Source organism: Halichoeres trimaculatus, unplaced genomic scaffold (genome assembly GCF_033239565.1).
Source record: "Halichoeres trimaculatus isolate MK-OKI-2021-1 unplaced genomic scaffold, fHalTri1.1 fHalTri1_scaffold_7, whole genome shotgun sequence".
Classification (NCBI taxonomy): domain Eukaryota; kingdom Metazoa; phylum Chordata; class Actinopteri; order Labriformes; family Labridae; genus Halichoeres; species Halichoeres trimaculatus.
This window is the reverse complement of record NW_027437185.1, coordinates 23753450-23780832: the sequence shown is the minus strand read 5'-3', so window position 1 is coordinate 23780832 and position 27383 is coordinate 23753450. Positions and strand designations below refer to the sequence as shown.

At 40.9% G+C, this 27383-nt stretch overlaps 1 protein-coding gene across 2 annotated transcripts in view; it reads left to right on the top strand.

Moving 5' to 3' along the window:
* The window catches only part of kdrl (kinase insert domain receptor like), a 46543-nt gene extending 24424 nt beyond the window's left edge, over positions 1–22119 (top strand). For both annotated transcript variants that reach the window (XM_074674071.1, XM_074674070.1), the window contains 19 exons: positions 160–268; positions 1266–1550; positions 1785–1931; positions 2409–2537; positions 3466–3572; positions 3983–4112; positions 4708–4812; positions 6315–6428; positions 6586–6674; positions 6824–6977; positions 7700–7797; positions 8496–8618; positions 8935–9046; positions 10569–10668; positions 12994–13099; positions 14509–14633; positions 16307–16385; positions 17273–17376; positions 20002–22119. In XM_074674071.1, coding sequence (XP_074530172.1) covers positions 160–268; positions 1266–1550; positions 1785–1931; positions 2409–2537; positions 3466–3572; positions 3983–4112; positions 4708–4812; positions 6315–6428; positions 6586–6674; positions 6824–6977; positions 7700–7797; positions 8496–8618; positions 8935–9046; positions 10569–10668; positions 12994–13099; positions 14509–14633; positions 16307–16385; positions 17273–17376; positions 20002–20188 — 2403 coding nt within the window. In that variant the 3' untranslated portion in view covers positions 20189–22119. The remainder of the gene's footprint in view (positions 1–159; positions 269–1265; positions 1551–1784; positions 1932–2408; positions 2538–3465; positions 3573–3982; positions 4113–4707; positions 4813–6314; positions 6429–6585; positions 6675–6823; positions 6978–7699; positions 7798–8495; positions 8619–8934; positions 9047–10568; positions 10669–12993; positions 13100–14508; positions 14634–16306; positions 16386–17272; positions 17377–20001) is intronic.
* The last annotated feature ends 5264 nt before the right edge of the window (positions 22120–27383 follow it).

The window sequence follows — 27383 nt, the reverse complement described above, 5'->3', positions numbered from 1 at the left end:
CACCTGCTGACTTAACCAAAACTGCTCTTGATGCATAAATTACACTGAAAGTCTTCTCACAAAAGAAGTTCTAGGTTGATGTCAAACATTTTTCCAGGGATCTGTGTTTCATTCCTCTTCAAAATATGTATTTATAACTTTTCCCTTTATCCCGAATAGACCGTGAGCATCCTGGTGATAGGCGAGGCTCGTGCATCAGGAAAATACTCCTGCGTGGCCCAGAATGAAGATGGTGCCAGCACGCTAATGATCCCATTTTACGTTGATGGTAAGCAGGTCACAGGAAGCTGAAATGCAAAGCGCACTACACCACTCACTAGATCCTCCCAAATGATCTACGCATACAGTACACACTGTAATGAATCGCAAGAGCAGGAAAGGAATGTGCAGATTGTATTGTGCAATAAAGAAACCAGAGGGGGGCATTAATTGAAACCATCCTCCTCTGTAGCTGAACGGCTTCAGGGCGGAAGAGAGGCAAACATGTCCTGAGCCATATGGAGTGCTATAATGGCATGCGTTTAGAAACAGCTATGAATAACTGCATTCCTGCTCCGGTGCTAGCAGGTCATTCCTCTTTCTCTGTGAGCCTTATGAGATGAGAACTAAGTTTTAATGTGCATCTGAGCCTTTCCAAATGTTCCCAAAACGAATATAAATGGCACAGTTATGCAATTGTAGTAAGGATGAGGTGTCACAGCACATGAGCTTAATTTACTTTGGGACTACATGAATCCCATCTCCCTAAAATCATATTTGCCAAAAGGATGAAGGCTTGGATGAGTGTTGGATGTAGGTGAGCCAATATTTGAAATGATGCAAAGTACCAAAAAATGAGCCTCTGACTGTGGGAGGGTTCTCAGGGGGATTGATGTGGTCTCTTCCAGAGGTGAGGAAGCTGGAGAATGAAGGAATGCTGCTTGAAAAGAGGACAGAATTGTAATAACAGCTGTCCTCTCTTACGGAACACAGAATGCTTTCCAGCAATCTGAATAAACAAGCACAGTCTGGCTCCCCTGGGGCCCAGACTTAGTTCCCCTCATATTGGATGAGTGCATGAGGGCCATCAGCTATGCTGTCTATCTGCAACATGCTTCCAATTAACACTGATGAAACAGGAAATAACTGCAAATTTGACATTCCTGGCCTTGCAACGTGCAGCTTCGTGTCCAAACCTATCGTTCAAAATAGGATCTGGGGCCAGCAGGATGCATGCCTCCATCCATGTTTGTGAAACAGATAAAGTATCTTCTCCGTCACACTAGATCAACCTGAGGAAATCAGCGTTGGACCTCAGACAGCCATCGAAGGAGATGACGTCAATCTGATCTGTCAGGCAGCTCGCTACCTCTACACAGACTTACAGTGGTTGGATTCCAAGAATCAAACAGTCACCTCCAACGTGTCCATCCTGCAGCTCAGCCGCTACTCCATCTCTCTGTCTCTCCATCTTCATAATGTGACTCAAGAGAGTGCTACAGGTTACACATGCCGCGCAGTGAAGCTGCATAAGAGGGCTGAACTCAGACCAGTCAATCTGCGTGTGGATGGTATGTTCAAGAAGATCCCCATAACCTAATAACATTATATCCACATGTGGTTTTTACTTTAACACTGTCATATTTTTCAATCTATCATCTCACAGTCCGGTGATGTAGCTACATAAAAATAGTCAATCTGTGTATTTTGTTACCTGACTGGTTTTCACAGAGGAGTAGCTAAGTAAACCTTAGCTACAGGAAGAAATCTTCTATTTAAACCTTTTGTTCTTGTGTTTCACGCAGAGAGAAAGCGCCCATGGCTGAGTCAAAATCTGACAAATAAGGATGTGAATAGTAGCAGCACCCTGGTGTTGGCCTGCTTAGCTCTTGGAGTTCCTCCTCCGTACATTTTATGGTACAAAAATGGCATCCTTGTGGAGAAAGGACCAGGTAAGGCACAGGTGCAGCACTGAACCAGCATGCGTGTTGCTACAGCATGAAAGGTGTCTTTTCTCAGGCTTTACATTTCCAAGGCGATGCAATTATTTCTCTCCACACACTATATGAGAAGTTTATTTGTCTAGACTACTTTTGCATCCAATTAAACTGTAATACAGTGTTTTGATTATTAGGTTTTGTTTACATGATAAAGATCGTGTTTCTGATGATAATATTTGCGAGCAAAAATGCTAGTATTTCAAAAATGAAGAAAAAAAAGAAAAGAAAAAAACTACCCCTAAAAAATAATGTTTTGGCTAATTGTGTAAGTCAGAAATAAATTCCAGTTTTTGCAATTCCTAAGAGAAAACTTTTCATGTGGGTTGTTTTTCTTACTTTCTCATATGCACCTTCTGAAAATGTTTAAAATAAACACTTAAGACTTTAAATGTGATCGTTCATGTCTGACTTAGAGGTGGTGTGTTGCAGGAATCAATCTCGAAGACAATGGAGTTCTGACCATCGACAGGGTGAAGAAAGATGATGAGGGTTTGTACGAGTGTGAAGCCAGGAATGTGGAGGGTACGGCAAAAACAAGCGCTGTTGTGACTGTGCTAGGTAAGTACTTTGAACTGGTTAATGCATTAACTTACCCAACTTTAAAATCACCAATGCTCCAAGATGCTGCATTTATGACTGTGGTTAATCAGCGTGAAGGGATGAGTCCGAGCAGCAGAGTCACTGATTTTACAGCACAGCCCATAAGAAGGTATCAGACGGCTCTGTTAGCCTTATGTTTTCCTGTCAGCACAACAAATGGCCCTGGCGTGACTTCAGGATAAAAAGTCTCCCCTGACAGAAAATCTGTGGCTGCCAGGAATGCTGAGTGAATACCTTCTTGGGTTTTATGATCAAGTCTCTGGCTGAGGGTCCTTGCCTTAAAGACGTGACCTCTGTGAAGTGTTAAGAGGTCCACTAATGAGTGCAAGAAGATTGACATCTACAACAGCTTGGAGTAGATAATTAGCATAGACGGTGCTGCAGCTACTATGTTATAGAGCCAGTTTGCATTCAGGCTACTGTGCCCTCACCTGTAATTTGTTGGTTCAGTTTTAAAGTTCATGTTATCCATTTTGTCTGAGGCATGAGGATTTTCAGCATCGAGCTGTGTGCTGTCTGCTCTGAGAAGTGAGCCAGGATTGCTTGAAGGGGCAGGGGAAACTTAGTGCAGATTCACAGGATATTAGCTTTCTGGGCTTTGACAGGAACTGTCAGAAAAAAAACAATGTTTGGATGCAACGCTGAAGGAAAAAGTGTGGTAAGCGTGTACCAAACAAACAAGCATGAAACAAATAACTGAGTGTGTTTCTACTTATATCTCATGTGTAATCTCTTAGAGGACATTTAAGGAGAAACAAAAAATGAGGTTGTTTTCCTTTCTTGACTATTCTTCAAAAATCCACATTAATTTGTCAATTTATGAGACTATTAATAATCCAGTGATTTCTTGTGGTCTGGGAGTTTATGACAGTTCTTCTCTTTCCAGGCGACGAGGGGAAGCCAAACATTGAGGTAATCATTTTGGTGTGCACAGGCGCTGCAGCCACGTTCCTGTGGCTCATGCTGATCCTCTTCATCCGCAAGCTGAGGAAGGTAAAGCACTTGGTCATTTCTTTTTTCACAGAAACCACATGAGTAGGCATGTACCAAGATGTGGAAAGTTCAAACAGTCAAACAAGTGACTTGGCTATTGTGAGAAGTTAAGAGATTCTGTTTGGTTTCGACTTTAAGGGAGCATTCGAATCAGGCCTCAGGCAACTGACTCAGTCTTCTTGTGAAGTATGATATAACGGCAGGATAAATTCAGCCCCGCACATTTCTTGAGAATTGGGAAGTACTAATCATGTTTGCATGTTTGAAATGGCCTCGGAAGGGAACATGATGTCCTCGTGAAAAAGGACATGAAGATATTTTTTAGCCTTACTGAGAAAAAAAATGACTTTATACAAAAATGGTGTTGAAACCAATGAATAATCATGATCTCTCATTCGTCACACCTTTAGCAACCGGCTCATTATAAGATGGGTCCGTCTATCATCATTGACCCTGACGAGTGTCCCCTTGACGAGCAGAATGATCTTCTTCAGTACGACAGCAGCAAATGGGAGTTTCCCCGTGACCGCCTGCGACTGGGTGAGAACTTTGCAACCTGACCATTGAAGGGGAAGCTTAAACAATATTCCAACTTTTGACTTTTTTAGTGGCCTGACTTCTTTTAATAACCAAGTTGAGCTCATCTGAAATCCCAAACTATGTGCATGTTGTTTAAATGGTAACATTGCAAGTGCGGGGACAACAAGACATCACTTTGAAGATATTTTGTCCCAAGAATCAAATAGTCTATTGCTGAATATCAACTTGCAGTAGACTCATCCAAATACAAGATGTAAAAAAATAATAATTAAGTGAAAACAAAATGGTCAAAAGTTCATTTTAAGAGTTTTCTCATAAGGATATGGAAAGCTGTGGTTGACGTAGATGAAATAGGTGTAATCCCTTTCCCCAGCTGATGTGTCGGGTCATTACTCATCAGTGACCTGTGCTGTCATTCAGATTTAAGTGGGCCATAAATTCTCAAGAAAAACTGCCTGGTGATCAGGGCTCCAGCATGTTGTTTTAATTACAGAGCCATTGCCTGACAGACAGGGAATCCACTCTGCATTTTCTCCCTGCGGGACAGGAAGCTCTAATGTCGTCCCACTTATCAAATACCTTCTTCCTTTGCCAGGCAAAACTCTTGGACACGGAGCTTTTGGGAAAGTCGTGGAGGCTTCTGCCTTTGGGATCGACAAGCTCTCCACATGCAAGACTGTTGCTGTCAAAATGCTGAAAGGTGGGATATTATACTGTGACACGACCTTCTTACTCATACTTGAAGTTCGCTTACGTGGCCACTTTTTAAACCACAATGCACCACCAGTCAGAATGGACAGGCCAGCCTGAACATAAGAAGATAGACTATTGTATGGGTAGCAGATGAATAACAGTTATGTGTCATTCCTGCAAAGGATTTATTTCGTGTGCACGTTACAGACTCATGAGGTAGAGCTCCACATATGCCTGCAATTAATGTTTGTATGGCGTATCAGTTCAAAGAAACGCATTTAGCGTCTGTTCCTTAAGGAGTGCATATAAAGGTAAAGGCTAAGCCCTCTAACCCTGTCCTTGATGAAGAGATTGAGTGCATCCAGCTTGGATCAGAATGTCCAAAATCTACAGGTGAAAAAGAGTTCAAAAGCACGGCTACAAGTGAGAAAACAGCATAATAAAAATGTTTCTGGATGAGCCATGTGATAGATATTTAACTTTGGAAACAATCTCCTCTCTGGTCTTGATTTTAAAGAGGAATGATTCGAAATTACAGTCATCTTGTTTTCAGATTTTCTCAACTGTATAATGAAAAAAGGAAAAGCAACAACCAGTAAATGATTTGTAATGTCAGATTCTTTGCCTTTTTAGTCTCCACAGTTTTATGTGTGAAAGGCGCCTTGATTAAGGGACATCCAACTTTTTGCTGTACCATAACTCTGCAGACTTATCACTGATAGAGATGATGCATCTGTAGGGATAAAAAGCAGGGCTGATGGTTAGATGTATTGGCCTCTGTCATACCATTAATCATGGCTTAGCATAATTCACAGGCTCTGTGAGAGGAACAGACTCTCCTGCTGTCGTAGGTCAAACTTAATGGAAAGCAGCAGGTCTCTTCAAATTGACCGTGTTTTATCTGAAGACTTCTTCACTGCTGTAGCTTTGAGCCCATAAATGTCTGGGTCATTGAAGCAACATAAAACAACTTCTGAACCCTGATTTTCATGATTCAAGTTGAAGACTTTACATCATAAAATAAATGTATTAACACTATAATGTGAGCAAACTCCCACTTTTATGTGCTGGTATTTGACTTTGATGATGTGCTGGAGCATGAGCGGCTTCTCATCGTAAGCCAAAAGCCATATTTTTATTATTCCATCATACTTAATAAACTCAAGATAAATTCCCTAGTAATCCAGCTACCAGGGATCAGGCTTTTTTCTGCTTTTGCTGTAAATCAGCATGTACTGTTATCTTTAAAGATAATCTGGACTGAATTCTCATGCAGGTTTGACTCATTTAGTTTTGAAGGAAATCTCTTGTCTTCCATCGTTACTCCATAGAAGTGAAACATTTTCTTATTATCTTAAATAGATTCAAAGCCTACCTTAACAATATGAAAGGATATTTGCGAATGTGACTCAAAATCTAATCTAATGTGTGACTGTTCTGTCTTTTAGCCAGGATGTTTTATGATACACCCTCCAAGCTGAACAGCTGCTTAATGTGTTTACATTACAGGAGGAGCTACGTCAAATGAGAGGAAAGCTCTGATGTCCGAATTAAAGATCCTGATCCACATCGGCCATCACCTGAATGTGGTCAACCTGCTGGGTGCCTGCACCAAGCCTGGAGGTGAATTTTCTTATTAAGAAGATATTAGAAGTTAGAACACTGAGGTTTTATTTACTTGGTATAACAAAACAGTTCAACTCCAAAGTTAAGGTTGCATTTCCTCTCTTTGAACAATCATAATTTATGGGAATAACTGATCAAAATTCAACCTCAACAGGCCCCTTGATGATGATAGTGGAGTTTTGCAAATATGGCAACTTGTCCAACTATCTGAGAAGCAAGAGAGAGGACTTTATGATCTACAAGGTGAGTCACAAAAAGCAGGATCAGAGTCTTCCTCGCCCGGCGTTCAAGGAAGGAGTGTCTGTTCAAACAGTCATGCAGGAAAGCATCATGTGTGTCAAAAGCAGCGTTTAACCTCGTCACACCAAACTTTTTCTATGTGTGCCGTTCAGAACCAGGAAGGTAAAGTGGTGTCGCCAGGATCCGGCTGCGAGCTGAGCGAGCTGATGAAGCGCCGCCTTGAGAGCGTGGCCAGCACCGGAAGCTCTGCCAGCTCTGGCTTCATAGAAGATAAGAGCTACTGTGACTCAGAGGAAGAGGAAGAAGGTAAAGGCCAAGCACGTCTTGCTTCCTTTTCAGACCCAACCTTTGTTTGTCCCTCCTGCTGTCTCCCTCCCCCCTCTTCTCTCACCTCTGCTCCACCCCTGCTACAAAGGAACCAAAAGCTCTCCTAAGATTGTTTTCCAGCTCGGTCTGATGGGACGTTTCCTCCTCCTGTTCAGCAGTACAATCACTGCAGCAGGAGCCACTGTCACCCCACTGAGACCGGGGAGGCGTCTGTTTGTTTCCTGTCCTGACCTGAGTGCAGCTCTGCTCTCAGGCTCCAGCTTGAGCACGGCATGTCGGCCATGTTGTCCCTTACATGTTATTTCTGGTTTGATTAGCTGTTTACTCAGGTGGTGTAGTGGAAGGACTCCCCGATGAGTTCCTACTTCAGACCCCCGACCAGCGCACTCGGCCTGTACCCACACGTTTCACCTGACATCTGAAAAAAAAGGAGGATTTGCTATTTATTTGTATTTCTCATCTTTAAAGGAAGTTTTTAAGACACAGTGTGGGGGAGGAGGCTACGTGACAGGATGGATTGTTTTGTACATTTTGCAGTTTCCTCTTGAGGATCCTTACTGTTTCCTGCTTTTAGATTTATCTGTCAGGTGTAGAGAGCTGATGATTACATTTACAAACTGACTTCCTTGATGAGGAAGGTTAATATTCTCAATTTTAAATTAAGCCTCAGTGGGAAACCTCTGTCTTCTCTTGTTTTACAGAATCTGAAGATTTATACAAGAGAGTCCTGACATTGGAAGATTTGATTTGCTACAGTTTCCAAGTTGCAAAAGGGATGGAGTTCTTGGCATCACGCAAGGTATTATCCTCTTCCCTCAAATCAAGTTGATTCCCTGTTCAGTTCATCTATACAAAGTATTCTTCAAAAATCTGTTCCTGTTGCAATTTTTACAGTTGTTGTGAAATGACGTTTTGATGTAGGCTTGCATATTTCACTGGTCATCGTGCTTGTGTGTATTTAATGGGTGTGCATGCACAAGAAGCAAGCAATACTCTTGTAGAAGAAAACACTGAAAGAATCCAGAAATTGGTCCATTCAAGGTTTTATGTGTACTTACAGGACCAAGATGAAATATTTAGCTTCACTTGAGGTTAATGTTTTGTTCATGTTGCTGTTAATACAACACACTTTGCTCAGCTGTTCATCCCCTTCAGTGTGGATATGTCCCAGTTCCTCAAATGTTTTTTAAACCAGTCTACAGTTCATTCATCTTTCATGTCATTCATAATTTTGGGGTCAGACCCAGCGGGGCTGATTAGAGGACGAAGCCATTGTTGTATATAACCTGTTGCAGACTGTTTCTTCGCCTGGGTATGGAACACATCATCTCCCATTGTGTTACCACTGATGACTTGACCATGTGCTGCTCCTCTAGCTGCCAGGCTTTAAAGCACGCAGAGCACCATTGTGAAGTTAATAACATGTTCAAAAAACTTGAGCTAATTTATGCAGATGTTGCAATCAGTGGGATGAGTTTTCTTCCTCTTTGTTTTTAGTGCATTCACCGCGATTTGGCTGCACGAAACATTCTGCTCTCCGAGAATAATGTTGTGAAGATTTGTGACTTTGGACTTGCCAGAGACATCTACAAAGACCCAGACTACGTGCGCAAAGGAGATGTAAGTTAACACACATTGATATCCTTTTATCTCAGAGGCTGCTGTTGTTGCGTGTCTTAAAATGCTCGATAGTTTTGTCTTAAATTGGTATCATGCAAATCAGAAAGTTTCCATGTATTTGGAAAAAAAGACTGAATCAGTTCCGCAGTTCTTGGAAAAGTCACAAAAAATATTTGAGATCAGCATTTTTGTTGAGTAATAGATATAAGGAACCTGCTTCTGCGGCTAAGTTAGGAACACTGTCCCGAGGTAATGGAACAATAAGTCCCTTTATTTGATATAAGAGAGTTTTTTTTTTATCTCCATGACTTAACAGGCGAGGCTGCCGCTGAAGTGGATGGCACCTGAAGCCATTTTTGACAAAGTCTACACAACTCAGAGTGATGTCTGGTCCTTTGGTGTTTTAATGTGGGAGATCTTCTCTCTGGGTGAGTGTCACGCCTCAGCATCAATCACTTCTTCTCTTTGCTGCCTGTTCAACAAAGCAAGGCAAGACAGGAAGCAAGTATCTAATGGATTAAGGAGCTGAATGTTGAAACGGCAAGTGTGATCAACAGACAAATGCTTATAGTTCGATATAAACAAATACATTTAAATTCCTTTTTGTCGATACTGCCATTTACTGCACATTCACTGTTAGTTCGAGCTCATTCCCACATTTGCCTGGAGCCTGGTCTGTCAGAAGAACACAAAGTTCTGTTATCAGTTAAGTCCAGGGAGGAGAGAGCTCAGTAGACCCACTCGGTGCCCCCGGGTGTAGAGCCTCTCCAGATGCACAGGGTAATAACTGTCTTCTTCCACTGTGTAATTGTGCCTTTGGGACAAAGAGCCTGGGCTCACATTGTCAGCTTAAAAAAACTATTTTCATGCCACTCGTGCAAAAAGCATTAGTGAGGTTAGACTGCGGTTTTTAGTACATCCATGGGACATAAAACCGAGAGAACACCTCCTTTTTAAGTTCTCTTTTTCTTCCCAGCTGCAACACAAACTCACTGTAACCAAGCAGCCAGCTCAGTGTTAAAGTGTTTCCCTGCTGTGAAACCACTGCAGCCTTTAAAAACAGCATTGTGTGCTGGTCCATGATGGCCTATGTAGTGCGACGTAGAACTCACCACACGTTTCTATAGCCAGACTCAACGTAAAATATTGTATGTTTAATGTCACCATGGGAAGCAGGGGAAACATAAGAGTACTTGTAATAAAGCCGAGAAACAAAGTTGGATGTATTGCTTTTCTTTGCATTTGACTGTGCTGCTTTTGACACACTGCTATACAGTGGAGTCACCCGCTGTGGTTTAAAGAAAGTGTGTCAAATTGTATGGTCTCTAAATGTAAAGAACTGTGACATCATCACGGCGTTTGCTCCTTTTATCTTGCTCTCTTTCTCCATTTTTTTTTTCACTCTTTTGACACATTCTCACCACGTTTCCCCCTAAAGAAACACTTACACATCTGGGTAGCGTTAGGATGGCCTCGGGAATAAATCAAGAAATAAGGATACAAACCGACCAAGAGAAATGGCTAAAGAAGTGAGCTTTGCAACCCGATCAGTTTTGGAGGTCAAAAGTTTCAGGGTAACACCAGTTTGTTTTTCAGATCACTCTGTGAGCCAGAAGTGTGTCAGCTCTGTTTAGGAGGCTTAGATATTCAGACACTTGTGTTGACGCCAGACAGTGTATGACAAAGAAATTATAATTGAACGCAGTTGGGAAGGTTTGCTTTGGCTGTGATATGAAACAATGACTACATTAAATATTCTGTTGAATAAATAGATTTCACAACTTTCAAAATGCAATAAGAAATCTGCAACAGTAAGAATTCTGTTTGAAGAAAACATTAGGTTGAAAAATATCTATTCCGGTGGAAACCCGGTGATCAAGAATGAAACTCAGACTAGGTAGATGTGTGTTTTTACATTTGGTAACTTGCACTTTTGTTTTTAACTTTCAGGCGCCTCCCCGTACCCTGGAGTCCAAATCGATGAAGAATTTTGCTGCAGGCTGAAGGAAGGGACCAGGATGAGAGCACCAGAATATTCTTCCTCTGAAATGTGAGAGTTCCTTTAAACTTGAACTCACTTTGAACAAATTTAACTAAATTTCCTGCACGCTACTCACCTCAAGGCAAAGGAAGTGAGGTAAACTGTGTTGGAAGTTTTTCCTTGATTTATTTAGTGGTCTTGTTTATCCATTGATTGTGGAAGAAGGCATTTTGTTAGTTTCAAAAAAAGTGTTTTTATTATGACTAAACAGTGAGGCTGCTCAACACCCCTCACTGTATGTTTCTCTTCACAGAGGAGAATACAGTGAATATAGAAGCAGCAAGTCATGGCCCTCAAAAGGAGGCATTGTGCCTGTCTCTGTTTTTGTGGTTACACCAGCAGCTCAGAGGAACCTGATAAGAATCATGCTCTGAAACATTAGCTTAGCTGATTAGCTCTGAAGCAGAAAGCTTGAAGCTTCAAGAAGTTTCTGACTGACAGGGGAGCAGATGTAACTGGATGTCTGAAGCCCGAGTTCCCCCTGTGAGGAGCGCCAGAGCTGCAAAGTTTTTGAAGAAGGGGTTTGTCAAAGGTGCTGGACATAAATACCTGCGGGAGAACAGAGAGTGCTCTTCTTTGGTATCAGTGCTGTCAGTCAGAGATGCAGCGAGACAAACTTTTTCTGCAATAAAAACACATCTGTCAAATGTGCAGCTGATCCAGAACCAACCATCACAGTCTGAGCTCTGGGGCTCTTTCCAACATATGTGCATACATTGTGTCTGTTTTTAATTTAAAGTGACTCTTATAGTCCACAAATCTAATTTGTTTTGAAAAAGAAATGCTGCACTCCTGCTCAGTAATGATGTGGTATCTAAAGGTCCTGTGTTTTAACGCAGCTCGTGCCAAGTAAAGCTAACTGAATGAATTTATCATTCTTGCAAAGGAGACAGTGATTGGAAATGATTCAGAAAATCCAAACCAGACTGAGGCTTTCAGTCAGAACAGTAGATCTTTAGATGTAGACCTGCTGCTGCCAAGAATCTCTTGTACTTTCCATCTCGCACAGTCAGTTCACTGACAAAAATAGAAGTGCTAGATTATATATTTTGCATGCTTATGGCTGTGAGGCCTGCCGCTGATTTAAAGCTAAGATAAAGCCTGCTGATACCCGTTTGAAATGGATGCGTAGAAATCCATGCAGAGTCAGAGGGTAAATTCCCCTGATTCCCTGCAGAAGTCTGCACTCTATCACATGTCTGTAGGCGCAGGTTTTGACACCTTGACCCCTCACCCCACTCGTAATCTACAAATGATGAGAAGCACAAGAGGTCCCAGGCAGTGTTGAGCAGATCATTTGTGCCACTGCAGCACTGATTCATCAGGAATGTGTTAGTCAGCCTGTTAAGTTTCCCCGGTCCTGATGCATTGAGGAGGAATTTAGCGGATGCTGCTTACAGAGTGGGAGGACAATAAAAAGGATGCTGAGCTCCCATCCTTCCTTCATTGCCCAACAGGACAAAGTAGCTCATTTCTACGGTACTCCCCTCCTTTTTACACACCACACTCCCCCGAGACCTGAAACATGCAGGGGGAGGCTATTTATTCTCATCACAAACCAGGCAGGAAATGTGCTTTTAATTGTCCTACCTCATCTATGATATGAATGAAGGAAGAGATCATGCGGTCTATGTCCTGGCTCTACATCTACCACCTGGATGAATAGAGTCTAGGTTCATTAAGGTGGTAACACAGCTGCTCAGCTGAGGTTGCAGTGAGGAGCAGAGAGGGGGCTAAACTGAGATTTAACAAGGAGCTAAAACTAAACCAAACCTAAAACCAAAAGTACTCTATTTGGAAACAGGGTGGCGCACCAGAACCAATATAGAGATCCAATCCACCAAATCCAATCGCTGACATCCTGTGAGCTGGATTTAAAAAGCAGCTGTGGATTCTGAATCCCCCCTGAAAATGAGACAGAAGGCCGTGATGTAAACTCCCACAGAGACTCTGTGTCCTACCACATATGGGCAGAGACACTGACAGCTTGTCAGAGTCCTAAGAAAGGATATGTGCTTTCACTGGCTTCACACCCAAGACCAAGAGAGAACCAGATACATCCCCCAGAGGCTCGGCCGGGATCACCTGCAAATAGAAAACAGTGAATATTTCTGATGACAGCTGATCAAGGAGGTGAACCAGATGTGGTCTCTGAATACTTGAAGTCTTGTTTATTAAAGACAAAAAGAAGAAGGATTACCAGCGTTTCTTCAGAAATGCAGAATGAAAGCAAACACACCTTTTTGGTGTTAGCGTTGTGAGCGTTTGATCAATGTCCTAAAGGTTTCCAAATGTCTAACCTGCTGTTGATGATTGGTTTACTCTTGCTTTCAGATATCAGACGATGTTGGACTGCTGGCAGGGGGAGCCACAGGAGCGACCCACCTTCACTGAGCTGGTGGAAAGGCTGGGAGATCTGCTGCAGGCCAGTGTACAGCAGGTATGATCAACAAGGAAGAGTGTGAACTGTTGCCACACAACTATGAAATCCAAGGTCTAGTGTATGTGAGAGTGAATCACCATTTTCTAAGCTACTGAAAAGTGCTGAATCAAAATTTGTATTTCAAGTTAAAATAGAAAGAGCAGGGGAGTCACTTGCTTCATGCCTTGAGTCATAAATACTAATATTCAGGAAGCAGCGTTGGTGGTCAGAGTCCCGCAGCCTACAGAAAGTCAAAGGGTGTGCTTAGGCCAGCTGAGAGGGGAAATAACACTCAACACAAACACATGATTCTCTTTGAAAAAGCACCGCCAGTCTGGGGAGATGGACTGCACTTCAAAGCACATGGAAAAACAGAGTATTTGTTACTGGGATGTGGCATAACAATGTCTGGTATGAACAGTGAGATTGTTCACAGTGTGTGGATTGTTTACATACATCAGAAAGTTTAAGTGCTCTTTGGTCAAACAAGGACAACAAAAATGCACTGTAGGAAAAATTGTGCTTCGGTTGCTATGGAAACATACTTATGACAACTGATGCACTCCAACAAGGTTGATTCACTGCAGCTTCTTGAGCTGTTACACATGTAACATAGAACATCATTACACAAAACAGTGAAACTGCCAGCCAGCATACTGAATACCAGCAGCTGTGTCTCCAATCAGATCAGGACTGTCTTTGTTACAAAAGGCAGAAAAAGATCTAAATTCTAGGAAAGTGAACCTGAAGTTTGCTTTTTTTCTATCAGTTTGTTTAAGATTATGTGGACTCTTTAAGACAGAAAAAAGACACTTAGCCTTAAGAATCACTGGCAATGCAAAAGTGATTAAAGCCCTCACTAGAAGAGATCATTTTCAGGCATCAAGATTTATGTACAAAATGCCAGTAGTCATGTTTCCACCTCCAGCTACTGAAGAAGGCAGGCTTTTTGTTAAGGTTGTTCAGTAATGCGGACAGATAAGCTCACAAAGAAAATGAGTCACCAAATACGCCGAACCTCAGATCGTCCAGTGAAGTACTCAGAGATAAAGACAGAAACCACTCAGCAGATCACATGAAAAGCTAAAGTTGGTACTGTTTTAGACGAGCCTGTGAAATGTATCTTCATGAGAAACAAACTAGGCAGCACAGAGTGATCGGTAGAGGGTTTGACTCGTACAAATAAAGGTATTGTTACAGTACAGGAAGGCTGGTCATGGTCTCTGCCATCTCCATCAACTTCATGAACATAGTGTTGGATTTATTAGGCATGACCTCAGTTTCTTTGGCTGCTCGCCACAACCTGTGGAAGCATGCGTTTGTGAGGCTGGATGCTGCATTGACCTACTTTAGTTTCTCCTCTGTATAGTTTGCATCATGGACGCTTAAGTCTGCACTCTGAAATGTTCTGTCTCTGGTTTATTTAGGAGGGGAAACACTACATACCCATTAACACAGCTCTGCTAGCCAAGGTGGGCGAGTCGCCCTCCACAGCACCATCAGAGGAGACCCCAATACGACCTGTCTCCCATCGTGACTCAGGGAACTCCTGGTGAGAACATGGACCCTCTCATTTCAACTAACACTATGGATGAAAAAAATGTCTTAGTTATTAATCTCTCTCTTAACTCATCATTACCCTGACGTGATGTACTAAAGCTCCTTTGAGACACTTCAAGGGGGTTTAGAAAAAGTTTAAATTAATAACCATGTCTTCCCATAACCCAGAAAAGCACACCAGACACTTAACCTGAAGACTGATTATTTCTGAATTGCTTTTTAATGCATGCTGGGAGGTTGGTGTCTGACAAAGTGAGTTACAGCTCCCTAAAGACATATTTTTTACATTTACCTGGCAAAGAATGCCTTTTTTTGTCAGAAAACCCAAAGAGACAAAAAGACATAATTTGTTCACAAGTGGCACCAAATTCACCACAGACAAAAAAGTTCCTTACAGGAGCTTTAAAGTGACCTCTTAGAGGCGTTTTGGCCCTTATTCAAAAGTTAAATGTAATTCTTGTTCCAATCCAATCCAACTTTATTTTATAAGGACTTAAAAAAACAGACATTGTTAACCAAAGTGCTGTACAGCAAAATTAATAAATAAAATACAGCAAGATACATAGCAGCTACATGAGATAAAAGAATACTAGATGTAAAATACAAAAAAAAAACCACCAAACATTATTAAATGATTAATGACTACTGTGTGACAAAGACAAAGAGGCCTGTTTAACATGCTGAGGTAACTCATTCCAAAGTTGTTGTTGTTAAAAGGTTGAAAAAACCTAGGAATACCTGATCTTATTCTCCTCTACACCAACATCCTTAGTGTTGGCTGGCGAGATGGTTTTCTTGAGTGAAGACATTAATATTACCATAGGGGCTGGGTGGATTTTTGCCATTGAAATTGTATTTGAAACATCATCTCCTGATACATCAATCTTTTACTACATCAACGAACACAGGACCCTTGAGCCCTGCGAATGACCCCAGCTGTAGTTTCTTGTCCTTCTTGGCTCAGATATGTTAAACTCCCCTATGAGCTTGTTTGGACATTTAAATGAAATAAATCCTCTTATCGAAAAGATTTGCAAACCTGTCTACAGACTGTTGACGGCACAAGGTGCAGAGTCTGTTTTGCAAAGGAAATTCTGAGATCAGTTTTAAATCTTGTGTTGAATAATATCCAAAACAATTGGTGTTCCCGTGGCATTCAGACTAAACTCAGCCCGGAGAACATTTACGTCTGACCTGAGGACAAAGAGAGTCCTGATGTGCTCATGATAAGTAATATACACACCCAAGCTTGAAGTCCACAGAACTTTCAATATTGTTGCTCCTGTGAGGATTTTCACCTAAAACCACAGAGTCGGCTTCAAGGTTTACGTCCACTTAAAATAATATTTATTGAGCCCTTGGGTTTTCACAGGTCCACCAGAGTGTTTATTGAGAAGGTGTTGAAAGGAGCAATGACAGTTACCCCTTAAGCTAAATTAAGTGGTCGTTGCAGCCTTGGAGTGTTGAGATGCAAAGCAAACAAGGTGTGTTTTCAAAGTACAATGCTGTAGATGCCGCACGTTGTTGATTTAAGCGATTACGTTCCTGCGGTTTTGTGGCTGAACTTTGCTCTGGGCTTTAGTGTAACCAAACAGATTCTTGAAACAGAAAGAAAACATTTGAGGGTTCTCAGGAGATTTACGCTGGAAACATTTTTCTTACTAGGAACATCAAGATCCGTCCTGCTAGTGTGAAAACCTTTGACGAAGTAACCATGGGGTGCGAGACCAATGAAAGCCACGAGGTGAGTTAAAAATTATTTTATATGATTGCAACGATGAATTTTCAAAACTTCATATAATTTCCCTAATTTCACATCTTGGGGTCCCACAGGATGCTATATTTGGCCCCTTTTCTTTGGGCTTTTATCTGCCAACAATCTGCCACACTTTTCCATTACTTCATCACTGTAACCATTAAATATTAGGACAAGTGTTATGATATTCACATTATTACTTGTTTCTCTTAAAATCTGAGTTCCTTGCACTGCTTGCTAGCTTCTTGCCCTCAAAGACCAAATGTCCTCTAGTTTGCTTGTGATTCCTGAAAAAATGTTTTATAATAATAATAATAATAATAATAATAATTATTATTATTATTATTATTATTATTATTATTATTATTATTATTATTATTATTATTATTATTATGATTATTATTATTATTATTATTATTATTATTATTATTATTATTATTATTATTATTATTATCATTACTATTATTGTAATTATTAAGTGTGGCTTGTATTTTAAATTAGGGCATTAAGTCCAGATCAGCTAAAACTTTGCCATGTTTCAGGAGTCACTGGTATATATACAAATGTATAGACATGTAGAAAGGGCAGGTGAATATTAAGAGTTAACAGTTTTAAAACAGCAGTTAAAAACTAATTCAAACGAAGATTTTGAAATGGGGTCATACCTGACCATCCCCTGACGATCTTGTTTTATCTTTATTTCTCATCATTAACACAATAATTTCTCTGTGAGAGTGTTCAAACAGTTCTTGAGATGTAACATTTAGTTTTCTACAAACTGGATATGAAAATACTAATTCACCTCAGATTACTAGAAGCAAAGGTGAAGTTTGAAGTATTGATAATTTGCTCTGTTTCTTTGTGATGGTCATCAGGGCGGTCAGTCCGACAGTGGGATGGGCCTCTCCTCTGACAACATGGAGACCCTGAAGCGCCTGGAGTCGCTGGCAGGCCGACCTCTGAGCATCATGGCTCTGGCGTAAGTACACCACAGCTCAGTGCATTCATCTACGCAACCTGCTCCTGGTTTACCCACCTACACACACAAACACAGGGTCGGCAAAATACCTGCTTAGAAACCTCCCCGCTGTGCTGGAATTTAGACACCATAACTGTCATACACACACACACACACACACACACTCACACACATTTCTCCTTCCTTACAAAGACGTCAGCAGCTAGTTTTCCCTTTTGTCTGGTGCAGTCATGCATGAGGAACAAAGGTTGAGAGGGCGGGAGACAGCTTGAAGGTGACAAAGTGAAGGACTGAGCACAAAAGCAGCATGGTTGCTTCACTTGAGGTTTGGCTGTTTTAAGAGCTTGCACTAAAAGCCTTTTGTTTTCACTGAGAGAGCCCTGAATGAGATACCTCCCAGACGGATTTAACATATGACTCATGGCTGTCTGCTATAATGCAATGCTACGTAATAAACGCAACCTTAGCCTGAAGTCTTTACTCCAAAATCCTGTGGATCATTAGAAGATGACTTCAAGATCCTGCATCCTGCCAAGATACGTATATAAAACGGTCAGACAGGACAACAACAACAACACAAACACACTGAAACAATGTGGACCCCCTTGGGGTTGTTTGAGGACAGAATAAAGTTTCTCTAAATATTTTTACTTGAGTATATTTCTGTAGCTTACAGCAGCTTGTTAGCAGCCAAACACCCTAAACCTTGTGATGTCTTTTTCTGTTCCCTGCACAGTGGCACCTGTTAATGAACTGTCAGGATACAGCAGCTCTCACATACAGGACTGAAAAGAGGAACAGCAGAAGAGTTTTAGTCCAGGGCAGATTTCTGTGTTTCCAAAGTCTGTCAGCTGAGGATTAAGGAGTGTAAATGTCACACTGATTGCAGTAAAATGTCATCTACGCACACACTGAGCAATCATGTGAGACATAATAAACAAACTTGGTCTCATGTTAACTGAAACTAGCTCACAATGTTCTGTGACTTGAAAACGAAAGCAACAGTTCTGGGAACAGCCCTGCTCATAGCTCTGCATGGATCGGTTCAGACTTGTGGAAAATGATCTACATCTCAGACAGACAACTCCCTTTCACAATCACACACAATCACCTCCAACTTTAAACCAAGCAGAGTGTGAACGGCTCTGTCCTGTTAGCTTTAGCACTGTGCCCCTTTTCTGTTTATCCATTAGCTCCTTGGTGCTCACTCATGACTGAGTGAATCACTGCTCCTGTAGCACAAACTAGTGGTGCTCCTTTTAAAAAGTACTTAAAACAATGGCCATATTGTTTTTCTCAGGATAAAGGAGATTTCACCCTGACTCCTAGTGTTTCCTGTGGCTCTCTGGCTAATAGAAACCCAACCCTGGTGCCTGGCATTGGCATGGCAACTCTGAACCATTGTTCACTATTTTGATGCCTGGTTCACCAGGTGGTTATTCACCAGGACGGCATTCTTGTACAGTGGCGTCACTTCCCCCCACTGGGTGTTGACCCCTTGGCCTCGAGAGGGGAGCTTGGAAAACCCTTAGCAACCTCCAAAGACAATAAGAGGCAATTACTCATATTCTGAGGGCCAAATGAAGCAGAAAAGCCTGGGATGATTGATTACATCATATTTGAATAAGGAAAGGTTTGGCTGATTGTGTGGCTTGAGGAGTGGCATTTTTTACATCAAAGAATATCATAACAGCCTTTATTATGACAGAAAAGAGATTAAGAGTAAAATATTTACACAGTGTGCAACCACTTGAAGTCCTTGTCATCTGTTGATGAGGATGGTTTTTTAGCTTCCATAAAAGAGAATCTGATATAACAAAGGCTCATATTCTAATGATAATTTGATTGTTTTCTTGTAATTGATTCATTGTTTGTCTGTAAAATGCCATTAGATGAAAGTGTTGCCATGCTTTATCCAGCCAATAAAATATTAGGTGACATTGTTTTAACTCCAGGGAGGAGGAAATGGGCCAATGAAAAAAATTATTACAGGGAGTAAAACAAAGATCTATTTTTTTATTATTATTATTTTTCAGATTCTGACTTAGCAGCAAGAATCCTGTTTTTTTTTCGTTTGCCTATAATGACTAAATACAGACTTTAATCTCAGAAATCTGTAAACAAATGAAAAAAGAAATCTTAAATCTTAGAATTCTATTGTGAAAAAATGAGAATTCTGAAATCAAAGTAATAATTTTACTCAGAAATTTTAGTTTTTTTTCTTCAGATTCTATTTTTTTTTCTCAGAACTGAATTCAGCTTTATAGGATTCTGACTTTGATGTCAGATTTCTGAAAAATAAAGCCGGAAAAAAACTCGAATCCAAGTGTGTGGAACCCGCAGAATTCTACTTTGTTCTCACAACTTTTTTTAGGCCTTTCCCGTAAAATAACTAAATGGTCCTCATCCTCTTGTGTCTAACTCAAATAAAAAAAGTGTCATGAAAAAAACAGCAAGAAAGGAAAACCTTATACTTAAGATCTGGAGGTGATCAGAGTCAGGGTTAGAATATCTAACACTGTCACACTATAACACCATGTTCATCAGTGGACCGGACTCAGATGTTCTGAGTGTCCCAGGTGGTTCAGAAGTCACTAACATAATCATTCCTTTTCTCTGTTTCAGAATGAAGGCAGTGAGTAAGAGTAAAGAATCTGTGTTGACCGACACAGAGAAGGAGAAGTACGCACCCACAGTCCCCAACCTGGACTTCAGCCTGGATGACTCCACGCTGGATGACTCGGCCCTGGAGTGTCACAGCCCACCGCCTGACTACAACTATGTGGTGCGCTACTCCACCCCACCTGTGTAACCTAAAGCTCCGCCCCCTAAAGTTCTGACTGGCAGCCTCCAGGCCTTTGCTTTGCCCCCTCCTGTTTTGCTTGTATCTACGGACTGTAATGTAGCAAAGTCTGGAAGGAAACACATGAGATGTCCTCTTAAAGTGTTCACTCCGCTCGACTGTTACTTCTGCATCTTCCAGCTTCCAGGACGTTTTCACTCCCACAAATGAAAACCTGCAGTCTGTTGACTCCTCTCCAGCTTTCAGACACAGGCTGAACTTAACGCTGCTGGTCCCTCCAACATTCACTGTGATGTATTTAACAGATGAAAACTGGCTCAGGTATTTCTTTCAACTACTGTGAAAAAAAGAAACAATGCTCCCCGCTGAACTGTGGACCTGAACAAGCTTCAACCTTTGTGATGAAGACGTACCCCCAGAAATGAAAGAGTAAATGCTTTTGTGTGTTAAAGATAAATTGGAAGTGAATGTTTAAAGTGTCTTGGGTAAAAACATGAAGCTGTTTGTCTGTTATGACCCTTTGAACAGATACAGTGAGGCTTTAATTTCATTTTGCTTAAAGCAAAAATTAAGATAAAGAGCTGAATTGATTTATTTTGAAAGGTCTCTTTCTGAGGTGCTCCTGTATTTTTATTATCAGCTTGAATCTCTCAGGTTAATCCTGGGAGTTGGTGAGGAGAACACTGTCAAGTGAAGTGGATGGGCTTTATAGCCTTTCAGGGGATATAAAATCCCAGATTAATGAAGGTTCATGGTGGCACAGAGTGGAGCTTCAACATCACAGCTCAACCATAAAAACATCTGAATGAAGAGTCACTGTGTATGGAGTCATCCTCACAAAGAAGCTCTCAGCTGTTTTTTTCTGTCTGAAGTGAGAAGAGGGATAGATTTGTGTTTGTATTAAAACTAATTTAGAAACATGAGTTTAGAAAGTCATAGGACCAGTTTCACCACAAAGCACTAGTGTAAGATATGTATTTATGTAGACTCTGAACACTGCCAGTATTTAATCAAGTTTATTTCAATTTACATTAAAAAAAACCAAAAGGTCTTCCAGCTCAGGCTTCGTGGTAGGAAGGTCATCATGTTTCACTCCACAAAACATGGTGCCGTTTGTGCTGCTGTACTCACTTCTGGTAAAGCTGGGGGGTTTGTGCTCCTGCAGAAGCATGCACGTGGATGTCTGTTACACAAGTGTTGGAATAGCTTGCAGGGCAGGCTTGTACAAAAAAAAAAAAAACCTCTGTGTGTTTGAAGACAGCATCACTCTACTCTGGTTCATTGTTTTAACATTTAACACGAAGATCTCCTGTTCTCTGCATTTTATTTGTTGTCTGATGAAAGTTCTGTGGACCAAACCTTTATCTACACACCTCCTAGAGACCACTGAAGAAAAAAAGAGAGCAGTATTAGTGAGTGAGTGAACTCCAGTGTTAAATGGACTTATTAAAGCCCTGTGTGTTTCCAAAGGATGTTTTATTTTTGACCAGTTTGTCTTGTCCATGTTGAGAGGAAGTGATTATGCACTGATGCTTCATATCAAGTATTATTTTGTATTCTAAAGGTATATTATTGTAAACAGTGTTGAGGGTGACATGCTACAAAGATTTTTTTAAAATTTATTTTGTTTTTATTTAACTCTTAACAGTAGTATATATTAGGACATTAACATTTGCAGTGTTTGTTGTAACATTTTAATCATATTTCATATACCAAGTATGTTCCTACATTTCATGCTAACTACTTCACAATAGTAAAATAGAGTTATGTACTGTATTTAGAGTTTATTTCATTTCTTCAAACATAACCATGACTCAAACAACCTGCAGCAGCTCGAACCATCTTTCATCTGTGTTGTTCATGTAGTGTAACGGGTTAGTATTAATGGAAGTAATGTTCCCAACACTGTAAACTGAGCATATGAAGTTCATAAATGAATAAAGATCTATATATTTATACTTCACTCAGTCCTGACTCATAACTGCTTCTAATAAGGGAAATATACTGCCAGGATGTTAAAATGCATCATGACATTCATGTTCTTCAAAGGCTGAATTCTCATGACTCTGATGAGCGCGCTGATATTTGTAATTTAGAGGTTCATTTTTTGTGGTTTAGAGTAAAATCTGTAAACATTGTCAAAACATTACATTGCCCTTTTGTAACAAACTTTAAGTTTTGGATTAGTAAGTTAATAGTCAATTGCAGGGGCTTGTTAAGAAATGATAAAGTTGAACCTATTTTTTAATTTGATCAAGTGTAAAAAAAAAAAAAAAAAAAAAAAAAAAGACCAGTGCCGCTTTATTGATCAGAAATAAATTGTGTTATCAAAAATGATCTTTTAAATTTACAACCAAAGGCCATTAAGTTCTACCAAAAGATATCTCGGAGGTTTCATAAAGACCAAAAATGACTCAAATTAACCTGTCCTATTTTTTGCTTTGGTACTCATCTGCTGAGGTGGCGCTAGAAGCATTGCCGTCTGTTGATTGGTCGAAAGAATCGTCACTGAGCTGCGACAGCTGCTTCCCCTGGATGCACACAACCTTCTCTGAAAGGAAGCTTGACTGTTGTTTGTAACAAAGAACCACACACCAGACGAATTGCTGGATGTCTGATGCTGGGTGCGTCTCAAAGCCCAAAGTTTCATCCTCTCTTCCTCCACTTGTTTCATTCACTTATGTCTTTAAGCTAGGTACACGGAGTTGCGCTGCTATTGCGTCACGCTATTACGTAGTTACGTAGTTGACGCAGTTATCCGCATACACACCTGCTGCGGAAGGGGACGGTTGGAAACGCTAACAGGACTAGGTTGTACCGATCCACCCCGTACCAAACTGTATAAATCCACACAGGACCTCTTAATGGAAACGAGCCGTTTGTTTTCAACGGCCGACGCCATCAGTCTAGCGCCAGTTGCTAGGTGGGTCTGAAAAGTATCAATAGCGACAAAGTTGCTAAGTTATAACTTAGCAAGTTCTTCTAAGTTGTAACTTAGCAACCCTAGTACCTCTTTTTCCGCGCGCCTCTCTCTCTCTAAGCTGTATACAGAAGAGCGCCCCGCAGGCCTGGAGCATTTCCGTTAAGGCTGAACTTGGAGCGTTTCTGTGTTCGCCTTTGTTTTCTGGTTGTGTGTCTGACTTAAGATTCGTTTATGTTTTGCTTCTTGCAGCGCATCTATTTCTTCAGCGTCTTCCAGCTGTTGCACTTGCTGTGGATGCTTTGAATGTACAGCGTTTCTGAGAGTGATGCGTATTTATCATTATGTACTTCGTTTTAGCCGTTGCAACTGTATTTGTTAACACTATTTTCCTCGTGTTCCTCTAACTACCTACGATTCTGGAAAGGTTGCACCATCCTAACAGACAACGCATGACAGGCGCACCTCTGAATACTGGAGTCATTGCTTGCTGTTCTTCCAGAGACTGATCGTCTTATAACAGCTTTTAGCATTTTGATTAATCTTTATACAGTAATTCATGATGAAAAGAAAATTTGTTGTTGTAAAAATATGTTTGTTTCCTTTCCACGACCCATTGGATTTTGAATGCAGCCCCACAGAGGTTCCCTCATGGGGAACCACCAGCATCAGCCAGATTGAACAAAGGCCTTAGACTGCTGAATGAAATCCTTGTGATTATTCCCACCAGCATTATTTGACCTTAATTACAGTGTGTTTGCTTTGGACTGAGCAGTCAATATCAGGCAGCTCTGTGGCTCCTCAGACTGGGAAAGACTCACTTCCCATCCTGGACGAGGTGTCGGCAGCCAGTCTGTTTGTGCGGTACAAGACCATCAGAGCCAAGAGGAAGGAACTCTTAATCATCCTGGTCAGGACCGGAGGACGCCACACACAGGGCTTCCTCTGAGGGCGCCATGCCCCCTCTACCCCTGCATGCTTACCGGCACACTGGGTGTGTCATAGGGACCAGAGGACAGGTTGGACTGGACTGTCTCCACTTGTCCTCTGAGGATTTAGTGTTTACTGTAAGGTGAGCAACAAATGTCACACCAGAACACACATCAACTATTTCCAGAATACAAGATGCAAACAAACAAGGGAAGGATGTAGAGGGGAGGGGGTTGTGACTGTCTTTTCATCTGATAACACACAGGTTTGTGTGTCTAACTACACACAGTAATTTTCCACACGTGCAGACAAACCAAACATGTCCTTCCCTAGTCCGTTTGGGAACACTGCGCCTGAAGACAGCTCAGATTTATTATAATCTTATTCGTCCAAGTCAAATTCAAAAATTGTTTTTCCTGACTGTCAGAATTCTCACTTAATCTCATAAATTCTGACTTTTATTTTTCAGGACTTTGACTTTGATGTCAGAATTCAAAATGCCTGACAAAAAGATTGAAGACACTTTTTACCCCCCTAAAAATGTCTTTTTAACGGCCTTACCTCCCCTGAAAACTCTATGTTTGATTTACTTTAACTATGCTCTGTTGTGATGATCCCTCGAGGTTTATAAAAGGATGAATTTATCAAATGAAATGAAGAGTAGAACTTTAGAGACACAAAGAACTGTAAGCATGAATCTTTCCTCCAATGAATCATAAAAACACGTAACTGAGTGTGGGAAACAAAAGGCATGAATAAAAAAATAATCTGTGACCTGAAAACTCCTCGTTATTGTTCTGGGATCAGAGGTATCACAGGTTTAACACGTGAGACATAAAGCTGTCATCAGGATACGAGTCAAAGAAATAAGAATGCTTTAAAGTGTTTTGGCTTAAACCACACTCCTATAAGATTTTATTGAGTCAGATTTTAATAATATAGGTCCAAGCCCAGACTCACAGCCTTGTTATGAAGGGCCTGACAATCTGAGAAACATATGGTACGAAATGTCCTCACACTAAGGTTGGATAAGGAGGAAAAACAAAGAAAAAAAAACTTTGTCAGAGAACAAACATAAAAAAAAACTTTAATCCTAATGATGAGATGCTTTTTTATTAAAGTTCCACACCCTCTGCAGTCTGTTTTTTTTTAACCTCCTTTGACAATTGAATTAGTCAAAAATGACCTCTGTACTTTCACACTTCCACAGCTTCTTTCCAAAGCAAACAGAGCTGCAGGAACACTTCACAAATCATCATTTAATAGGCGTTGATCAATCCGGGGAACCTCGGAAATTAGTCCAAAAAACATCCGTGATCCAGCTGAATCTGTGCAGCTTGAAATCCAATCAGACACTGATTTGGCACAAAGCCCACCCTCCCTGCCCCATTTAAACCACCTCACAATGCTTTTCCCAGACCCCTGCCCAACAAGGTGAATGGAGGGTCGGTCACATCCGCGTCTCTCACCTAAATGTACAACAATGAGCCGGATACTGTCCCCTTTAAATACCAAACTTCAGTCTTTAACAAGCAGAGGAGAGGACTGAACAACAACACACAGCTAAATAAAGACAGTGCACTGAGCTCCAGCCCAGCTGCAGGCCAAGGGCCAAAAAACAGACATAAAATCAGCAATTCGTTAATATCTACCTTAAAGGTACAGTGCATAGATTTAGGATTATATGGGAAGTATCTTTCAGTCAGGTTCTTGACAAAAACGTTCCTTTGCTCATCTACTCTGCCAACACCGTCCTTGACATCACGTCTCAGAGACGCTCTGATATGATGCTGTGATCATGACTGTCAGTCTGATGAACTCAAGGTGTTTGAAGTGTCATTATCATGACACTTTTAATGGATTAATCAGCAACTGAAAACAGTGATGAACAGTTAATCAGGCTACATTCCGAGTTAAACGAAAGTGTAAATTCTTGGACTAGGAATTAAATATAACAGACAGTAAGCCATTAGCATTAGTTTGATATATCAGTTTTTGTCTTGCATTAGCTAAAGGTTTCTCAAATATGTTGTAATTCTTAAATAAAATGGCACAGTAGCCAAGTATTTTCAGTCACAATACAGCTCCCGATAAAATGTTAACAGCTGTCAGAAAAAACAAATTTAAGCTACCAACAAACCAAACACAGTTGTACAACATTGCCCCAACATTGTATTTCCTGCCCCTGAGTGTGAACACAGAGAAAATTAGGACTTTTGGTTGTGCAACAATGATCTGACACTATTTAACAACTTGTCACTGTATTTGTGATTAAGAGACCACCAAGCAGCAATGATTTGTTATTTATGAAGAAACAACATTTTTGCTTTTGATAACATTAAGAACCATACACTATTGGAACAAAAGCTGTTTAACTTCTGCCAAATCATGATCATGATGTTGAAATGATATGACCTCAGAAATACAATGAAGAATGTAAAAAGTGCATAATTCTGGATGAGCATGAATCTCTTTTTCAGAAAAATCTCAAAAAGCTTTTGTTGTCGCTTTGTGTTTCATTTCAACAGGGAGACATGCCAGCCATGAAATAAATATTTCATGATGTCTGCTTTATCAACAGCATATGTTCCCCTTCTGTGCCTCTGTTTGTTCACTGATGACAAACAGCATGCAGACGAACACCAGATAAGATCCATGGAACTGATCACCTCCTGCTCGCTACGGTTCACTGGTAAGTTGTCTGACCTTATGTGGATTTTCTGACTTCAAATAGTTTTCAGAGAGCTTCAACAAAACTGTGCCAGCTCTGCACATCAGGAGCCGTCAGATTCATCAACACCCATTCAAAGAGCAAAAATGCACCGACTATCTCTTGCCCACTTTGTTTACCCCTCTGGTGGGGGGTAAAGGTTGTGCAGAGGGCTCGTGCACCAGGAGGGCCTGGGAAAATACCGTTCACAGTGGCATAATTAATGTGAACATGGTGGGGCTATTTTGCAGCTCATGGTCTGGAGTGGCTGTGTTTTCTGTCAGCCTCTCTTTTCCTCTGTTCGGTGGCTTTTTTTTGGCGTTTAAAATAATCCCTACAATGTGTTCAAACATGGGACATCAGGACCTCCTGTTTGTTGCCTACAGCATCATTTAAATGTGTGTTGGCTGGCTCTCAGGGCTCGTCTCATCTCTGCTGCTTTGTTAAATTAACAGTGGCATATTGAGGCTTCAGCCACCACGCGTTGTACAAGTGAATATGGAACTTTTGTATTTTTTGTGTTAGGTCTCAATTGTTGTGTCTAATTAGAACAATAAGTAAATTGTTCAAACTTGAAACCATGTGAGGCATACAACCACTGACAGAGACAACGTAACAGCAGCAGATGGAGGTTTTAGTTGCAG